At 38.4% G+C, this 16,684-nt stretch overlaps 1 protein-coding gene across 1 annotated transcript in view; it reads left to right on the top strand.

Annotated features, from left to right (window-relative positions):
• Positions 1-16,684, top strand: part of ZNF407 (zinc finger protein 407) — a 481,203-nt gene that overhangs the window by 316,718 nt on the left and 147,801 nt on the right. Inside the window, exon 8 of the mRNA XM_011975887.1 lies at positions 4,898-5,076. Within this exon, the coding sequence (XP_011831277.1) occupies positions 4,898-5,076 (179 nt within the window). The remainder of the gene's footprint in view (positions 1-4,897; positions 5,077-16,684) is intronic.

Below are 16,684 nucleotides of genomic sequence, written 5' to 3'. Positions count from 1 at the left end.
CACTTCTCTTCCAGCAGGCTCCCTTGTCAGTGTGAGGAACGTCTTTCGCCTGTGAGGGCCAGGAGAGGTTCTTCCCCAGCAGAAAGCCTGCTGGCACGTTCTGTCGCGTGGAGCTGTGGCAGTAGAGCGGAGTTGGGAAAGGACAGGGCAGAGCTTAGCATTTTGCGGAGAGTTGCGGATTCGGTCGTTTTTCTTTCTGTTGACACCGACTTTGTGCTGCGTGCCGGAGCCTTGCAGTTTGTGTTCCTACCTTTCCCCTCCATCACTTCCCACCCACCTTTGGAACTGGGAGCCACAACCTGGAGCCCAGGAATAGCTTTTACCAACTCTCTGAATTCCCAGGTGGAGATTTTGTGTTTATATGCACTTATACCTTCTCTAAAGAAAAAGATAATGCATAGATTGCATTCAGTCCTCTGGTAGTTTGCTGTACTAACCTCATTTTTTAGTTAAGGAAAAGAGATCTCAGAGTTGAGGTACTTTCCTGAGATCACAGAGCCATTCTGCAGGTGCTGAAATTCTCATGTGGGGAATGGACCCGGCTGCCTGACTTGACACCCAGGGGTGTTTCCTCTGCACCATGGTCGTCTGCTGCCAAGAATAAGAGGAAGAAGGTGGGGATAGGACTGATCTAGTGTTGGTTAGGAAACTGGATTGAAGGTCACAGTTCCTAGTGAATCCCAGGGAAACTGCCCAGTCATTGCCTGTTTCACTTTCTCCTTCATTCAGAGATGTGCACCAGTATCTCTCTTCCTAGTTCATTTCAGGTGGAAACACTGTGACATGAGTTCTTCCTAGCATTCTTCTTATTAGAGTATACATGTAACCCTTTGCATTTTTCTGAGAAATTTGACTTCTCATAAATTTTCTTAAAAGAAAAATTTCTTAACTCACCCATAGGGAAACACCAAGATGCATATAGATGGTGACAGGAGTAAGCTTCTTGGCTTGTGACAGGAGGTCCCAGGTGGCAGAAGAGGGAAAATCAGAGATGAAATGAGGTCTAGGGATATTTCCAGAGGAGCAGTGTGAGGCCAGGAGGAGTCACACTAGCTCAGGAATGGGCCTAGTTTACTACTTCTTCACCCAAGGTATCTGCTGTGCGTTGATTAGTAAAGAGGGTTCGAATCGGGATGTGTGTGTGTGTGTGAATGTGTGTGTGTGTGTGAATGTGTGTGTGTGTGTGTGTTCGAATCGGGATGTGTGTGTGTGTGCTGGTATGGTGAGGTTCTATGCAGCATTGGTTTGAGGAAGGAGATTAGCAGCATGTGATAATTGCAGTAGCTGCACATCAGGCAAAACTCTGAAATTTGAGTGACTTAAAAATGTATTGCTCACTGAGGTAAAGGCCCATGGAGGCTGAGAACCTCTTCTTCTTGGTAACTTTACCACCTGAACATGTGGCCTGTAAGGTTCCAGCGGCAGGAAGAAGGGTGACAGCGGCACGAGAGTTCTTTTGTGTTCGTTTTTGTTTTAGTGGAGAGATAGATCATATATTTGACAAGTGACCCATTGAAATTGCAGCCTTTCTTGGTTTTTAATATGTTACCAGAATTGTGAAACCATTACTACAAGCAATCTTAGATTTTTATTACCCGAAGAGACTCCATACACATTAACACTCACTCTCATTTCCCCAAACGCATCCCAGTTCCTTCTTGTCTGCATGTGTTTATGCTCGTGGTATGTATATGTTTAAAACATACAGTTACAAATACACATACACACATATGTATTATATAATAGAACATAAAAACACAGTGTGTATATATACATCCTGTATACAAGCATATGCACATATCTGTGTAAGAATATACATGTGGAATGGTCCTTAATGCCTTTTAAAATCTCAAGTTCCACACCACATCTTTCTTGATTTATTTTATATTTTCAAATAAAAGAAGCTTCCCACCTTTTTAAATTTTCCCCCCTCCCTCGGTCCCCATATGCGTCTTACCTATTTCAGTAACAGTCCCCAGTTGTTAGATCCTACATGCTGTTTAGTTACTGAGAGATAGTGGCTTACTTTTGTCCTAGATACAGCCTTCTTGAAACAAAATAATCTGTTTTCAAAGTTACCTCTTTCTTCCTTCCCTGAATGTTAGGATTCATTGCTGATATTGTTCTCCATGTAAATATGCATCATACATTGAAATGTATTTATTTTGGCAATTTTAATTTCTTCATATGATTGGTGATTGTCTTTGATGATGTCTCATGCCTAACATTTTACATAAGGAAATAATATTGGCGGTACCAAAGAATCTACATTCCTGATAAACAGTACTAATTAAGTACAGTAGTAGCTTTTTGTTTTCTCTCCCCAGTGTCAATAAACAGTGGTGAATTTAGGAGGTGTCTATAATGCTGTAGAAAACATGTTGGAGATCTGCAGAATTAAGGGGTAATTTGGAGCAGTTTACCCAGCTTGAAGAACTAAAAAAAAATTGTTTCTTTTCCTTTTAAGTGTCATAAAAGTGGACATTTGTGTCAGTCACCTTCAGACATTTTCCTGTGTTATTTCTGACATGATCCAGAGCTGTTACTCTAAGGATAATTATACATTTAAGAGACTCTACAGTCCTACCCTTTGCTTAGAGTGTGCTAATGTCTCTGATATGTAAATTTTAAAGGGAAAGCTGGCTGTGGTGTACTTGAAAACATATCAACATTCTGGCCTCGAAAACAGAAAACCTAGGTTAGGATTCTGCCTTAACCACTCACCAGCCGTACAGCCTGTGTAGCCAGCTTATCATTGTGATATTTACCTTCTTCTCTGTGAATTGTGTAGCAGTCTTGACCTCAAGAGGGTCATGCTTGCCTTCAAAGTCGCCAAGTCAGTGGAGGTACCTGGCATGCGTTAGGTACTTATCTTTTTTTTTCCTCTTACAGTAATTGTTAGTTCACAATAGAGAATTTATATATAAAGCAGGTTTTACAATTCAGTAGTGACTCATGAAAGAAAGAAGCTTGTGTGCATACATTCACTGTCTCGCATGTATTTAGTCTAAGATCTCAGGGAAATTTAACACCCAGATTGACAGAGACTTTGCCTAAAGCAAGTCGAAAATAGCTGGGAAAATATCTGTTATTCTAGTCCTTTTTTTATTTTTGAAAAAGGTGTTATTATTATTTTAATTTTTAAAATATATATATTTAACATATAAAACTTTATATTTGAAAAATAAGAGCAAGTGGGCGTTGCAGTATAGCTGCATTAATATTTGGATGTATTTCTTTCTAGTCTTCTTCCTAGGTATAGAGGGATTTGATTTGTTCAATTTAATTATACTGAGCAGATTTAGTTGTACATGTACATTTGAGACAAACCCTGCCTGGAGATGGGAGGGAAGTAACAGGAACTTTTCCAAAGGACAATCTGGATGCAGGTACGAGACTGCTCCCAGAATATGAGATCCCCACTCATGAGGAACACGTTTGCATTTTAGCTTTGTCCGGAGACTGTAGGAAAGGACATCCCTGTACCCTCTGTCTTGGAAATACCGTTCCTAGTGCCATTTACATTAATTCTGCCTCACTTGGACGATACTTCCCATACTCCTCTTGTCAGGAGTGGATAGATACCATCTTTACTGAGTCTTTGAATTTCTAGCGTCATTGACTGCGTTTGTTTGTGAGCGATAACAATCACTTTCACTTCCTTGACCATTATTTCCCAAGGTATATTCCCTGAAAAATAAACATGGTATAATTGAATATTATACACAAAAGCAATTCGAATTAGAAGTGTTCAGGCAATGTAGACCTACATAAAGTTTCTTCTTAGAGCCTACCATTCTGAAGTGCACTGTGAGATGTGTTGGCTAACTACCATTTCCTGATCTTATTTGGTCATGGAAATCTTTCTTCTAAGAACATCTTGCGGGATTTTGTTCTTCAGCAATACTTTTGGGAAATGGTGATAAACATATTGCTCTATTTTCTTCTGGCATTTAATTTTGGTCTGTAGGAAATCTGAGGCCAGCGTGATTTTTTTATTTCTTTCTAGATAACTCCTCAACACCTGCTTGAAATTGTATAGGGCTCTTTTTATTACTGTTCTAAAAATGACAAAGACAAAAGGAAAACAGCTCTGCGTGTGTATTCAGAAAGAGTCTAGACGTGCAGTCTCTGTGGCAAAGGAACTGACAGGGATGACAGAGCAAGCAGAACAGTTTGCCTCAAAAACCAGTACCCCCTTCCCTGTTGGCTGATTATTTCAGGCCTTGTATTTCCAATTCTGCCGGAAAACACTGGGAGAGGAGCCCACCCCTGATTTCAGTGGCACTGTGGCGTGGAATATACGGGGGCCCTCCATTGTATTTTCCATGTCATCACTCTTAAGAGCCTGTATCATCACAGAAAGCTCCATGGGATTCACGTGTTGCCCAGATATTGGAGTTGAGCCTGGGAGCTGTTTCTAGCTACAACTCCATCTTCAAATTATTTTAGAGCCCACTTAGAAGCACCTTGCTTGACAGAACTTAAAAGCCAGTGTCTTTGTTCCCCAAATGCTCTAAATTCAGTGGAGGCAACAGCGCTTACATTTTTGTGCCACTCCTCACTGGTGATAGGTGTGTTCTCAGGGTCAGCTGACACCTTCACTGCCCTCGAGTGGTACCAGAATAATTTGATATTAAAATAATAGTGCTTGGGATTTGGTATTTCTGGTTCTTCATAGAAATGAAGCTAAAAGACCAACTGAAAAATTCATATCAGGGTTATAAAAGCTACCAGCCTCATAGGGCTGACGTATTATATAAGCTAATTATTATGTGAGTACAGCACTTAAAATAGTACCAAACACATAGAGACGTTCTTATCTAATGTCATTATGTGTAATATAAGGTTATTGGTTTGACCTTAATTAGATTTACTTTTCTGTCTTACTTGGTAGGTCAAACTGTGCTGAAAATATCCGCAAACACATTCTGCATACTGGCAAACACGAAGGAGTCAAGATGTACAACTGTCCCAAGTGTGACTACGGGACCAACGTCCCTGTGGAGTTCCGGAACCATTTGAAGGAACAGCATCCTGACATCGAAAACCCAGACCTCGCTTACCTGCATGCTGGTAAGGGACAGAAACTGTGAAAGTACTTGTTTTTAACAGGATTTCATGTGATCACAGCAGTTATAATGCTATTTGTACATTACCATGATTTATTATAATGAGTAGAGTATGTGATAGTATCTGCTTCAAGACCTATAAAAAAGTACATTCCAGTTTTATCCCACTCAACTATGAAAACAGGACTTTTCAACCATATTTTATCAAAAAAGCAAATCTGACCAAGTAATTATTCTATGACTGTAAAGTTAATATTAGTAAATATTTAAAGCATCGTTGACCTGAAATGAGAGTAGTTGTTAAATCTTCATATTTTGACTAATTGCTAAAATTTTTTTTCTCAAAAAATGCTTGTGATTTGAAATGTTATGCCCTGTTTCTTGACACCATCATCTTCCAGTGAATGCCTAGAAAGAATGCGACCTGCGACCATGGAGTCAAGCGTCGTGGGTGGTTAACGGTGCTGTGCGTCTCCCAGAAATTGGGAGGGGGCTGGCCCTGGGTTTGGGGAAGAGCTGGTGATGGGAGCGGCTGCTAAGAGGATTCTTGCCTCTTGGGTGGCAAGTCAGGCACTCTGGAAGGCGTCAGCGATGTGGGATGTGGCAGCAACTGCAGAGTAAAGCAGATCCGTTCCTCCAGCCCGACATGTTGTTTAATTGGCAAGTATTCCTTGGTGCCAACTCTCACCGTACAGAGCAGCAGAATGATGGATTATGGGTGAGAGGACCTATTTGAAGAGGTACTTACCCTGAAGTAAATTTAGAGAAGCCTTCCAAGATTTAACCCAAGCAGCAGAGTTTGAATAAGGCCCATTGATCAAGGATGTGCTTTAGGCAGATGTTTTGGGACCTGTTAGAGCTGCTTTTAAACCCTACTTCTCATATATTGGCCATATGACCTCAGGCAGGCTGACCTCACTAGGCCCGAGGTTTCCCATATGTAAATCTGCTTGATAGTACCTACTAATAGGGTCATTGTGAGAATTTTAAAAGACAACGGCTATGAAGCTGGAAGAGTCTAGGAGTTTGAATGAACTGTCCCTAGTGCCTGCTGTGCTGCTGTAGGCATGAACATTTTATGCCTCTCTGTGCCATATGAAGGGGTAGTTAGCAGTGGTACGAATGTGGGGATTGTGATATAAATCACACCAGAAATGTGAGGTTCCAGCTTCAAAATCTTAAGCAATGTTTGCTCGCAAAACATCTATGTTAAAAGGAGTGTGAGTAATTTAAGGTAGACTAGTTTTCTTAATACATTCGACACTACGGAGATAGAGGCTTATTACTGTTCTTTCGTATTTCTCAATTGATGTTCACATGACTGACTTATTTAAGTAATGTCGAGTGTGTGAGTTAGTAATTTTTCTACTATCCAGGGCTGTATTTGGCAAGCAAACAAAACCAGAGGTCTGTGCTCATTCACTTTTGGTGAGGTTGTCACTGAAAAGGTTTTGAAACTAGACAGTTTATCAGCGTTAGTTCATAAAAACAGATAAAGTCGAGTTGAAATATCTCTGGCCATCGAGTTGAAATATCTCTGGCCATAAGTGCCTATAGGTTCTTCATAAATATGGACCCATAACCTTACAGATACCAGAAACACCACCTGTGAAGGAGCTGCTCCTAGCAATGGCCAGGCCACAGGGACGAAATCCATGGTGGGCATCAGCAAAGTGTCCTCCTCGAGGTGGCCTTGCTCTGCCTCCTTTCCAGGTAGAAGATTGACATATCTGTCTCTCTCTTCTATTACACCAGTTACACATGAAAAACAGATTGTTCCCTAAAGTACAGTACATTACTTATCTTAAAAAAAAAAAAAAAGACTGTAAATACTGTGATTTGGTTGAGATAATGTAAAGTTTAGTTGAGATAATATTTGGGAATTCATATATTAAAGTGAGGTATTTTATTTTTTATTTGAAAACAGTTCTGCCGAAAGAGGTTTGTGTGCAAATGTGCTATACCCTTGGTATCTCTACATTGGTGTGTAACTGCAGTTATGTGATGTAATTCACACAAATAACGCAAAACTGGAGTTCAGTGGAGACCCTGATTCAAGTCTCTATGTAAACACAAGTGTCTCTGAGCTTCAGATTCCTTATTGAAGAGTCTAGGAGTTTGAATAAACTATCCCTAGTCCCTGCTGTGCAGCTGTAGGCGTGACCTTCCGGGAGGATGGGCTCCAACTTAAGCTTGATCATTCTCTTGATGTCTGGTCCCGAAAACTGCATTTTAACCCTGTGGGTCTCAGTCTTCCTCCAAAGATGGAGATAGTGATGCCGACCACACAGAATGTGTGTGCCATCTAAATGGGATCGTTTGTAGTATATGTAAACTGTTTGACGTGATCATCTTTAGCATAAATGGTTGCTCAGTTTGTTTTTCCCTCTCTAGCAGAAGTTGATGATTCATTGTGTTTTTTTCTCAATCCTTTTTGGCAACCAGTAAAATGATTTTTGTATCATTTTCTATTTCATATTCCAGAGCATGAAAGACTATATGTGAGTTCTAATTTTAGTTGTAGCCAGATAAGAAGCACAAGACAAAAGTGGTTTTTTTTATTTTTGATTTTTTTACTTTTTATTTATTTATTTTTTATTATACTTTAAGTTCTAGGGTACATGTGCACAACATGCAGGTTTGTTACATATGTATACATGTGCCATGATGGTGTGCTGTACCCATTAACTCGTCGTTTACATTAGGTATATCTCCTAATGCTATCCCTCCCCTTCCCCCCACCCCACAATAGGACCCGGTGTGTGATGTTCCCCTTCCTGTGTCCAGGTGTTCTCCTTGTTCAATTCCCACCTATAAGTGAGAACATGCGGTGTTTGGTTTTCTGTTCTTGCGATAGTTTGCTGAGAATGGTGGTTTCCAGCTGCATCCATGTCCCTACAAAGGACATGAACTCATCCTTTTTTATGGTTGCATAGTATTCCATGGTGTATATGTGCCACATTTTCTTAATCCAGTCTGTCATTGATGGACATTTGGGTTGGTTCCAAGTCTTTGCTATTGTGAATAGTGCTGCAGTAAACATACATGTGCATGTGTCTTTATATCAGCATGATTTGTAATCCTTTGGGTATATCCCCAGTAATAGGATGGCTGGGTCAAATGGTATTTCTAGGTCTAGACCCCTGAGGACTCGCCACACTGTCTTCCACAATGGCTGAACTAGTTTACAGTCCCACCAACAGTGTAAAAGGGTTCTTGTTTCTCCGCATCCTCTCCAGCACCTGTTGTTTCCTGACTTTTTAATGATTGCCATTCTAACTGGTGTGAGATGGTATCTCATTGTGGTTTTGATTTGCATTTCTCTGATGGCTAGTGATGGTGAGCATTTTTTCATGTGTCTGTTGGCTGCATAAATGTCTTCTTTTGAGAAGTGTCTGTTCATATCCTTTGCCCACTTTTTAATGGGGTTGTTTGTTTTTTTCTTGTAAATTTGAGTTCTTTATAGGTTGTGGATATTAGCCCTTTGTCAGATGAGTAGATTGCAAAAATTTTCTCCCATTCTGTGGGTTGCCTCTTCACTCTAATGGTAGTTTCTTTTGCTGTGCAGAAACTCTTTAGTTTAATTAGATCCCATTTGTCAATTTTGGCTTTTGTTACCATTGCTTTTGGTGTTTTAGACATGAAGTCCTTGCCCATGCCTGTGTCCTGAATGGTATTGCCTAGGTTTTCTTCTAGGGTTTTTGTGGTTTTAGGTCTAACATTTAAGTCTCTAATCCATCTTGAATTAATTAAAATAATTCAGATTATGTTCTGTAAAAACAGTAAATTTAAGAAGTCGATTTGTGTTATTAGTTCAATAGTTTAAGAAAAAGATGACTAGAAAATCTCAAACTACCTGGAAATGGAATATTACGTTTACAAATAATCCATGGTTAAAAAAATAAACAGCCCAAAGTTTCTTTATTTTCTTTAACCATGGATTATTATTTGTAAACGTAATATTCCATTTCCAGGTAGTTTGAGATTTTCTAGTCATCTTTTTTTTTAAAACTATTGAACTAATAACACAAATCGACTTCTTAAATTTACTGTGTTTACAGAACATAATCTGAATTATTTTAATTCTTTAAAAATTTGTGTAGACTTTTTTATGCCCAGCAAATGGTAAGTTTCGGTAAATTTTTGAGACACCTGAGGAAAGAATACTTGGCACCAGTGGTGTTTGTTCCCTGTATGTCAGTTACAATGTTTAGTTTGTTCACTGTGTTATTCAGATTGTCATATTCTTAGTGCTTTTTAAAATGCTGGTTCTGTCAGCTGTTAAGAAGAGTATGTTAAAGTTTCCTACTATAATTGTGGATTTATCTTTTAAAATTCTGTTATTTTTGGCTTTACAGATTTTGAAGATATATCACTAAGTACTCAGGACTTAGGATTGTTTTAGATACAGACATGCACACATAATTATGAAATACTTCTTAGTAGCAATATCTCTTGCCATAATTCTGAGTTTCATATTGGTATACCTACACCAGATTCCTTATAAGCAGCTTATAGTTGTATTTTGTTTATCTGCTGGGGCAATTTTTATCTTTTACATTAAATATTTAGTCTTTTACTTTAGTATTTGTACTTAATGTAATTATTGGTATATTCATCATAGTCAAAACTCCAGAATACCCTAGTGTCCCTCAAGCAGAATGTACAAAGGTTGTATATTCACATAATAGAAATGTCAGTGAGAATGAATGAACTACACGTACAAGCAACAATGTGAAATAAGTCTCACAGTCATATCATTGGATGAACCCAGCCAGTCACCAAGGAGTACGTTTTATATGATTGCGTTTATATTAAATATAAAAACAGATAAAACTATGATGTTAGAAGTCAGAGTTTATTTTCCCTTGTGGGCACCAGTCGCTGAATAAAGTACAGTGGTGCTAGTAAGATTCTGATTCTTAATTCCAGTATTGAGACATGGTTGTGTTCAATTTGAGAAATTCATCCAAGTCTCTTCTATGAGTTGTATTCTGTATATACCTAAAAAAAAAACACCTTTCTCCACATCCAAGTTTCTGAAGAGGCTCATTTAGGCCCAATCTAGATCTAATATAATGAGATTTTACAGTCACATAAATCTTCACAACATTGACATCAAACTAAAAATAGGTTTCTGTCATTGTATGATTTTTCTTCTATTTTGTAAAATCTATTTCATCTCAAAAATTATCTTGATTTGATCTCTTCAGTTTTAACAATTACATTTCTACCACGTCGCCCATCCATAAATAAGCTTGGTACTCATTCACTACATTTGGACAAAGGATTTAAATGCATGTGTGTGTTTACACCACCAGTGGCCTTCAGTCTGACCCCATGCATAGTTCACTTCAGCAGGGATAGCTCAGAATGCTTTAAACATAACCCCAGAAAGGGGAGTGAAGACAGGGAAGCCAGAGGGGGAGGGCTGAGGAGAGGTTGCTCAGCCTTCTCTGATGGTGCCTACGAAGAAAGAGATGTTTTTTCTCATCAGTTCCAAGCAGCAGACTTATAGTTACGCCCTTATGGCTCAAGGAGCCTGTTTGCTATTGAAATAGCACTTATTGCTCATGAATGAATGCCCACTGGAAGACCCACGGGTAGTGTGGTCACTTTCTGAGCCTGTGTGCAGTGCATCAAAGCCATGCGGTTGATTTACTTATTTCTTATTTCTCTCTGAGACCCTAAATGTGGTAAGTGTTGGTGTCTTTTCCAAAGGTAATGATTACAAAGTGTTCTCTTTTCAGGGAGAATTGAGCATTATGTAATGATACGGTATTTTTCTTAATTTCCTTTATTTTTCTACCCTCATACTTTTGTAGCACATTTCAATTGATTTTATTTTCATCAGTTTTTACATATGCTAAGACTTGGTCATATAAGGATGTACATTAGGTTATTACCTGTACAGAGTGATAACACTTGAAATTATCATATCTCTTCAAGAATTGGGGATTTTGTATTCTTCTCTAAGATGATCAACTTCGTATTCTCTATAACATGTATTATTTAACTGCATTCCCTACATTTGCCTCTTCCCAGTTATAAGAATAAGAATTTGAAAGTTTGACTCTCATCAAAACCCCAAGTCCCTTTTTCTTCCTCACAGTAACTGTTCATTTAAATTAAATCTATTTGATTCATTAATGCTTTCCAAGTACATCTCTTTATCCTTAGGCAGCTGAAATTTCATTCTACCTCTGAGCCCATTTACTTAATCTATTGCAGTTAACGTAAAACAGCTATAGTCTTTCGTCTTAACCATTACTCCTTATTTAGCAATGTATTCAAATTTCCTACATAAAAAAATTCCTTCATCATTAATTAGAACCATTTGTGTTCAATACATAGAACCTTGTAGAATAGAATGCAGTCTTCTCCCAAATTCCTCTTGGCCCTCTATTTTTAACCCAGTTGCTTTCATCCCCTTTTGTTAGTTGGATGCTCTGACACATGTCATGACATTTTGTACAATAATTCATTTTCTGAAAAGGTCCAAAAATCTCAGAAAATCCTGACAGTTTCTCATTGGTTCTTCCTTACATAAACCAATTATTACTTCAACCTAAAAAGGAACGAAATTTTTCCTGACATGATTGCCTTTGGTAAATCCGTGCTGACTCACTCCTATTAAATTGTACTTCTCCAAATGTATCATTAAGCTCATCCATAAGTATCATCTCAAATTTATTTCCTAATATAGATGTTAGATTTACAGGTCTATAATTTTCAGCCTCTCTTCTCTTTCTTTTTAACCTTCAGACTGGATTCCTTGTTTTCCAGTCTCCTGATACTTCACCGCTAACAAAAGACTTCCTAAAATAATTAACACTTCAGCAATTTGATTCTTTAACCTCAGACATCATCCATGGGTTGGTTAATTTACTGTTTTTCTTAACTGCTGCTAAATGTCTTTGTTCCTTTCATACTCCCGTCCAAATACTCCTGTGCTGTCTGCCATAGCAGTACCCTTGATGTCCATTATGGCTCAACACAGTTGGTATTTTGATAGCTGATAATTTTTCTTCATTCCCTTTCTCACTCTCATGCCTGTTGGAATTCCTAAGTTTAGAAGGAACTCTCTTACATACTTCATAATCTATAAGTGAATAATGTCAGAACAATATTTTTCATCATCCTAGTGTTTTCAGTAATGTAATCGGTATCCAGGAAAATTGCATTTGTGGATATTTATCAGTAAACATACTGTTTACTGAGAAGCAGATCTTTGACCTGATCTCCACCTCTTTTTTCTTGAATAATATACTGAAAGAGGGTTTTTTTCAAAGCTTTCTAATGATACATTTTAAAATAGTTTTACAACCGGGTGCGATGGCTCACGCCTGTAATCCCAGCACATTGGTTGGCCGAGGTGGGCTATCTCACCTGATGTCAGGACTTCGAGATCAGCCTGGTCAATGTGGTGAAACCTTGTCTCTACTAAAAGTACAAAAATTAGCTGGGTGTCATGGTGGGCGCCTGTAATCCCAGCTACTTGGGAGGCTGAGACAGGAGAATTGCTTGAACTGGGAGGCGGAGGTTGCAGTGAGCTGGGATTGCACCATTGCACTCCAGCCTGGGCGACAACAGTGAAACTCTGTCTCAAGATTAAATAAATAAAAATAAAATAGTTTTACATTTCATCTTTTTAGGAATAACTAGATGCCAGTGTTCTTCAGTACGCATATCTTCCTTTATCTGCCTGACACCATGGAGCAGTGTCAGAGAAGCTCTTGCTCCTTCCCGCCATCCTCCTGCAAGAGGATGATCCTAATTGTTCTAGAGTGATCCAAATGGTAGTTATGTATGGTTTCCTTATGTTTTCATTAGCTAGTAAGTAGTAATGAAGGCCTGTTTTTCATGCTATCACATTTTGCCTTTTCAATTAGAAAGAATCGTAAATAGTATCTGTGCCAAACTTTTCTCTAGACCATTGAATCCTCAAAACAAATCTTGTTGATACATATTATTCTCAATTTAATGGTTTTGAAAAATCCATCCTCAAAAGGTTATGTTGCTTGAGGATGCATAACTACAGTGTGGCTCTATAAAATTCGCACCTGTCTTCAGAGTCTTACAGTTACAGAACCCTGCTGTACAGGAGTTTTTAAAATCATTGGTCAGCAGGTTAATGAAATTTTTTCAGTGGAAACCTTAAAAATTTAGAGTTTTCAGATTTCAAATAATCTAAACACATATATTAGGAAGTAGAATAATATAATGTAATAATGTAAAAACACCGTGGTAAATGTTTTCACAGTTGTACCTCTCCTGCCTAGTACAGAGCCTGTCGCACAGACGGATGGGTGGAGTCAGATGAACTAGGTTTCAGGGTACACTTTGTCACCATTGAGGTGTGTAACTTTGAACAAGTCACTCAAGCTTTTTGTGTCTGTTTTCTCAACTGCAAAAAGAGTAACATTGTTTAGCTTTTCTTTTGAACATGCGGTTCAAATTAGAGAATCCATATGAAAGAGCTTGAGAATTGTGAAGTTATTCTTTTAAGAAAGTTACTGGATTTTGTTACTGCTATTTTGATAGCAACAAAGTAGAAGGAAAAGACGAATGATTTTTTTGCATGTATTTCAAGTTGCTATTAAGGGTAATGAATCTCATAACAATAAACATATATATGTGTACACATTAGTATTCATACATATATATTAGTGTAACAGTCTGAGCACATACTAAAATTAGGGCTACAGAAGGCCTACTTAAAACTTTTCAGAGTAGAAACTTACCATTTAAAAAATGTATTTAAATTATTTCTTTTCTTTGTATGTTAGCTATGTTGAAGAAAAAAGCCAATCCCTGTTAGATATTTAAAGATGTTTATCCTGTGCCAGATATGAGTGACCATGGCCTATGACACAGCCACAGGAGGCTCTAAGAACATGTGCCCGAGGTGTTTGAGTTATAGCTTGGTTTATATATTTTAGGGAAACAGAAGTTGTAGCCGAAGACATCAGTCAATACATGTAAGGTATACATTTGTTCGGCCCAAAAAGGTAGGACATCTCGAGCAGGGAGCTGGAGAGCTCACATGTCATAGGTGGATTCAAAGATTTTCTGACTGGCAGTTGGTTAAGTTAAACTTTGCCTGAAGACTTGAAGCCAGCAGGAAGAAACGCTTGAGTTAAGATAAGGGGAGTTGTAGAAGCCAAGGTTCTTACTCTGTAGATGAAGCTTCCAGGTAACTGGCTACAGAGAGAATGGATGGTAAAGGTCTCTTTAAGGACCTGAAAAGGTGTCAGACTGTTAGTGAAATTTCTGCTGGATCTGGAGAAGATACGGAAAGGGTATTCTCTACAGAATGCAAATTTTCCCAATAAGAGATGGCATTCCAGGGCCATTTCAAAATATGTCAAAAAATATATTTTGGAGGTAGAATACTTTGATTTCTTGTGAGACCTGCTATCTGTCACATAATGCTCTACCAGAGTCAGGTTGGTGTTGAATATCTTCTTGCTGCAAAGAGTCTGTTTGTCCATCTTATGATCTATATTTTAATGTTAATGCGGCCACTTGTGCCTGAACTCCAAAGGGAGGACCTTTTAGGGAGGCATGTCCCTCCGGCCTTCCCTTCAGGGCCTGAACTAGTTTTTCAGGTTTCTTTGGGATCCCTTTGGCCGAGAAGGGGTCCATTCAGTCAGTTGGCGGGGGCGTCGGGGCTTAGAATTTTATTTTTGGCTTTTATCTACTACACTCTATAGTTTTAAAACTTTTTTTAAAAGAATATCATCCTGAAAGAGTATCCTTTCTACTGTCTATTTTAGCGTTCTGTAAAGTCCTGAATGGCATTCATGAATTTATAATGAAGTTAGAGTGCACAATTAAAACCCAGCTTTTGATGGTAACACCTAACAAGATTGGCCGAACGCTCTCAGGCCCGCAGCTCACTCACGCTCATCCTCTCACTACAGGACCTTAAAGAAAAGTTTTAAAGTGATGTTTAACTTTTTTCCAGAAAAAAAAACCGTATTCTCCCCTTCCTTGGGTGTGCTGGCCGAGTGTGATGGCCTGTATGATTCGAGCTACGCCAGCGCCTCCTTCCCGGCTCCCTTCCCTGCTGCGCCAAGGACACAGCCACATGGCATTCTCTTACCTCATGGCCAGCAGCGTTGCGATCTTATCAGAGCTCACATTTGCAGCATTCATGAACTGGATTCTGAAAGTTAAAATAGTTTAAAAAAAAAAAAAAGTAAGCAAAATTGAAAATTGTGATCTTATCCCCTCTGACAGCTTCATTTATCAACATTTTAAGGGAAACAATTGATTGTGGAAAGTTATGGTGGGGGCAGTATGATTTTATCAGGTAATTGATGTGGTTTTTATTTTTATATAGACTTTTTATCAACTATTTAATTCAATATAATTTATATATTTTAAAAATGTGCACACCCTCACACACATATTTTGACCCCCACCTAAATGGCAGTTTTAGATTAGGAAGCAAAGATCCTGTTGCCCAGTCATGTTGCTACTACTGCAGAACAGGTTACTGTTCCAACTGAAGCAGTCCACTGAAGAATAGCATGACAAGTCTTTCAAATTATCAGGGAAATTTAGATACATTGTTTCATTAGCTTTGAAATGTAGTTCAGAATATGAAGTAATGCACATTATTACTCTTTGCAATTTCATTTATTTCTATTTGCAGTGAGGAAAATGACCATTTAGCAAATTTTTATCTTAAATGATTTTAAACTTACAGAAACGTTTGCAGAAATAGTACAGAGAGTTCCATATCTCCTTCACCCAACTTGCCCAAATGTTAACATCAACCATAACCATACTACTTACGAAAGCCTGAAAATTTAGCATTAATACATTGCCATTTTCTATGTTACATTCTTGTATTCAGAGTTTATCATTTTTCCACTCACATCCTCCTTCATTCCCAGAATTCAGCCCAGGAACCATCATTCCTTTTAGTTGCCACGTCTTCTTAGTCTTCTCCAGTCCAGGACAGATTTTCAGTACCTTGGCACTTGTAAGGAACATGGGTTTGTTATTTTGTAGAATGTCTCTTAATTTGGAATAGTGTAATGTTTACTCATGGTGTGATCAAAGTCATTTAAGAAAACACCAGAAGAAATGTGTGCTGTGCCTGGAGCACCTTGTGACTGAGGACGTCCGCCCGGCCCATGGAGTGAGGCGGGATCTTCAGAATCCTCCACTGGCAGCTTCCTGGTTTTGCCTTTTTAATCAGTACACATCTTAGAGAAAGCCTTTCAGACCACGAAAATAGCCTATTTCTCTCCAGTCATTTGCCCGATAATTTTGACATTCATTAATTTATCCTGCCTGAATAAGGTCTGTGATGCTTAAATTGTGTTTTTTTCCTTTTCCTTCATTTTTTCTACATTTAATAGTTGGAACTATTCTGTAAGGAATGGTAGTCGATTCTTTCTTTCCCAGATTTTTGTTCCATTTCTTTTTATAAGTGTGGAGGTATTTTATCCTGAGCTTTATAATTCAATACCATTGCGGCTTATTTTTCTTACTGAAACCACTCCTGCATTAACCACTGCCCTCTCTTTCCAGTCAGCTCCTATGCCCTGTGTGCACCCCCATCCTTTTAGAGACATCTCTTTACTTTTCAGGCA

This window comes from Mandrillus leucophaeus, unplaced genomic scaffold (assembly GCF_000951045.1).
Source record: "Mandrillus leucophaeus isolate KB7577 unplaced genomic scaffold, Mleu.le_1.0 Scaffold16, whole genome shotgun sequence".
Taxonomy (NCBI): domain Eukaryota; kingdom Metazoa; phylum Chordata; class Mammalia; order Primates; family Cercopithecidae; genus Mandrillus; species Mandrillus leucophaeus.
This window is presented reverse-complemented; position numbering and strand designations above follow the sequence as displayed.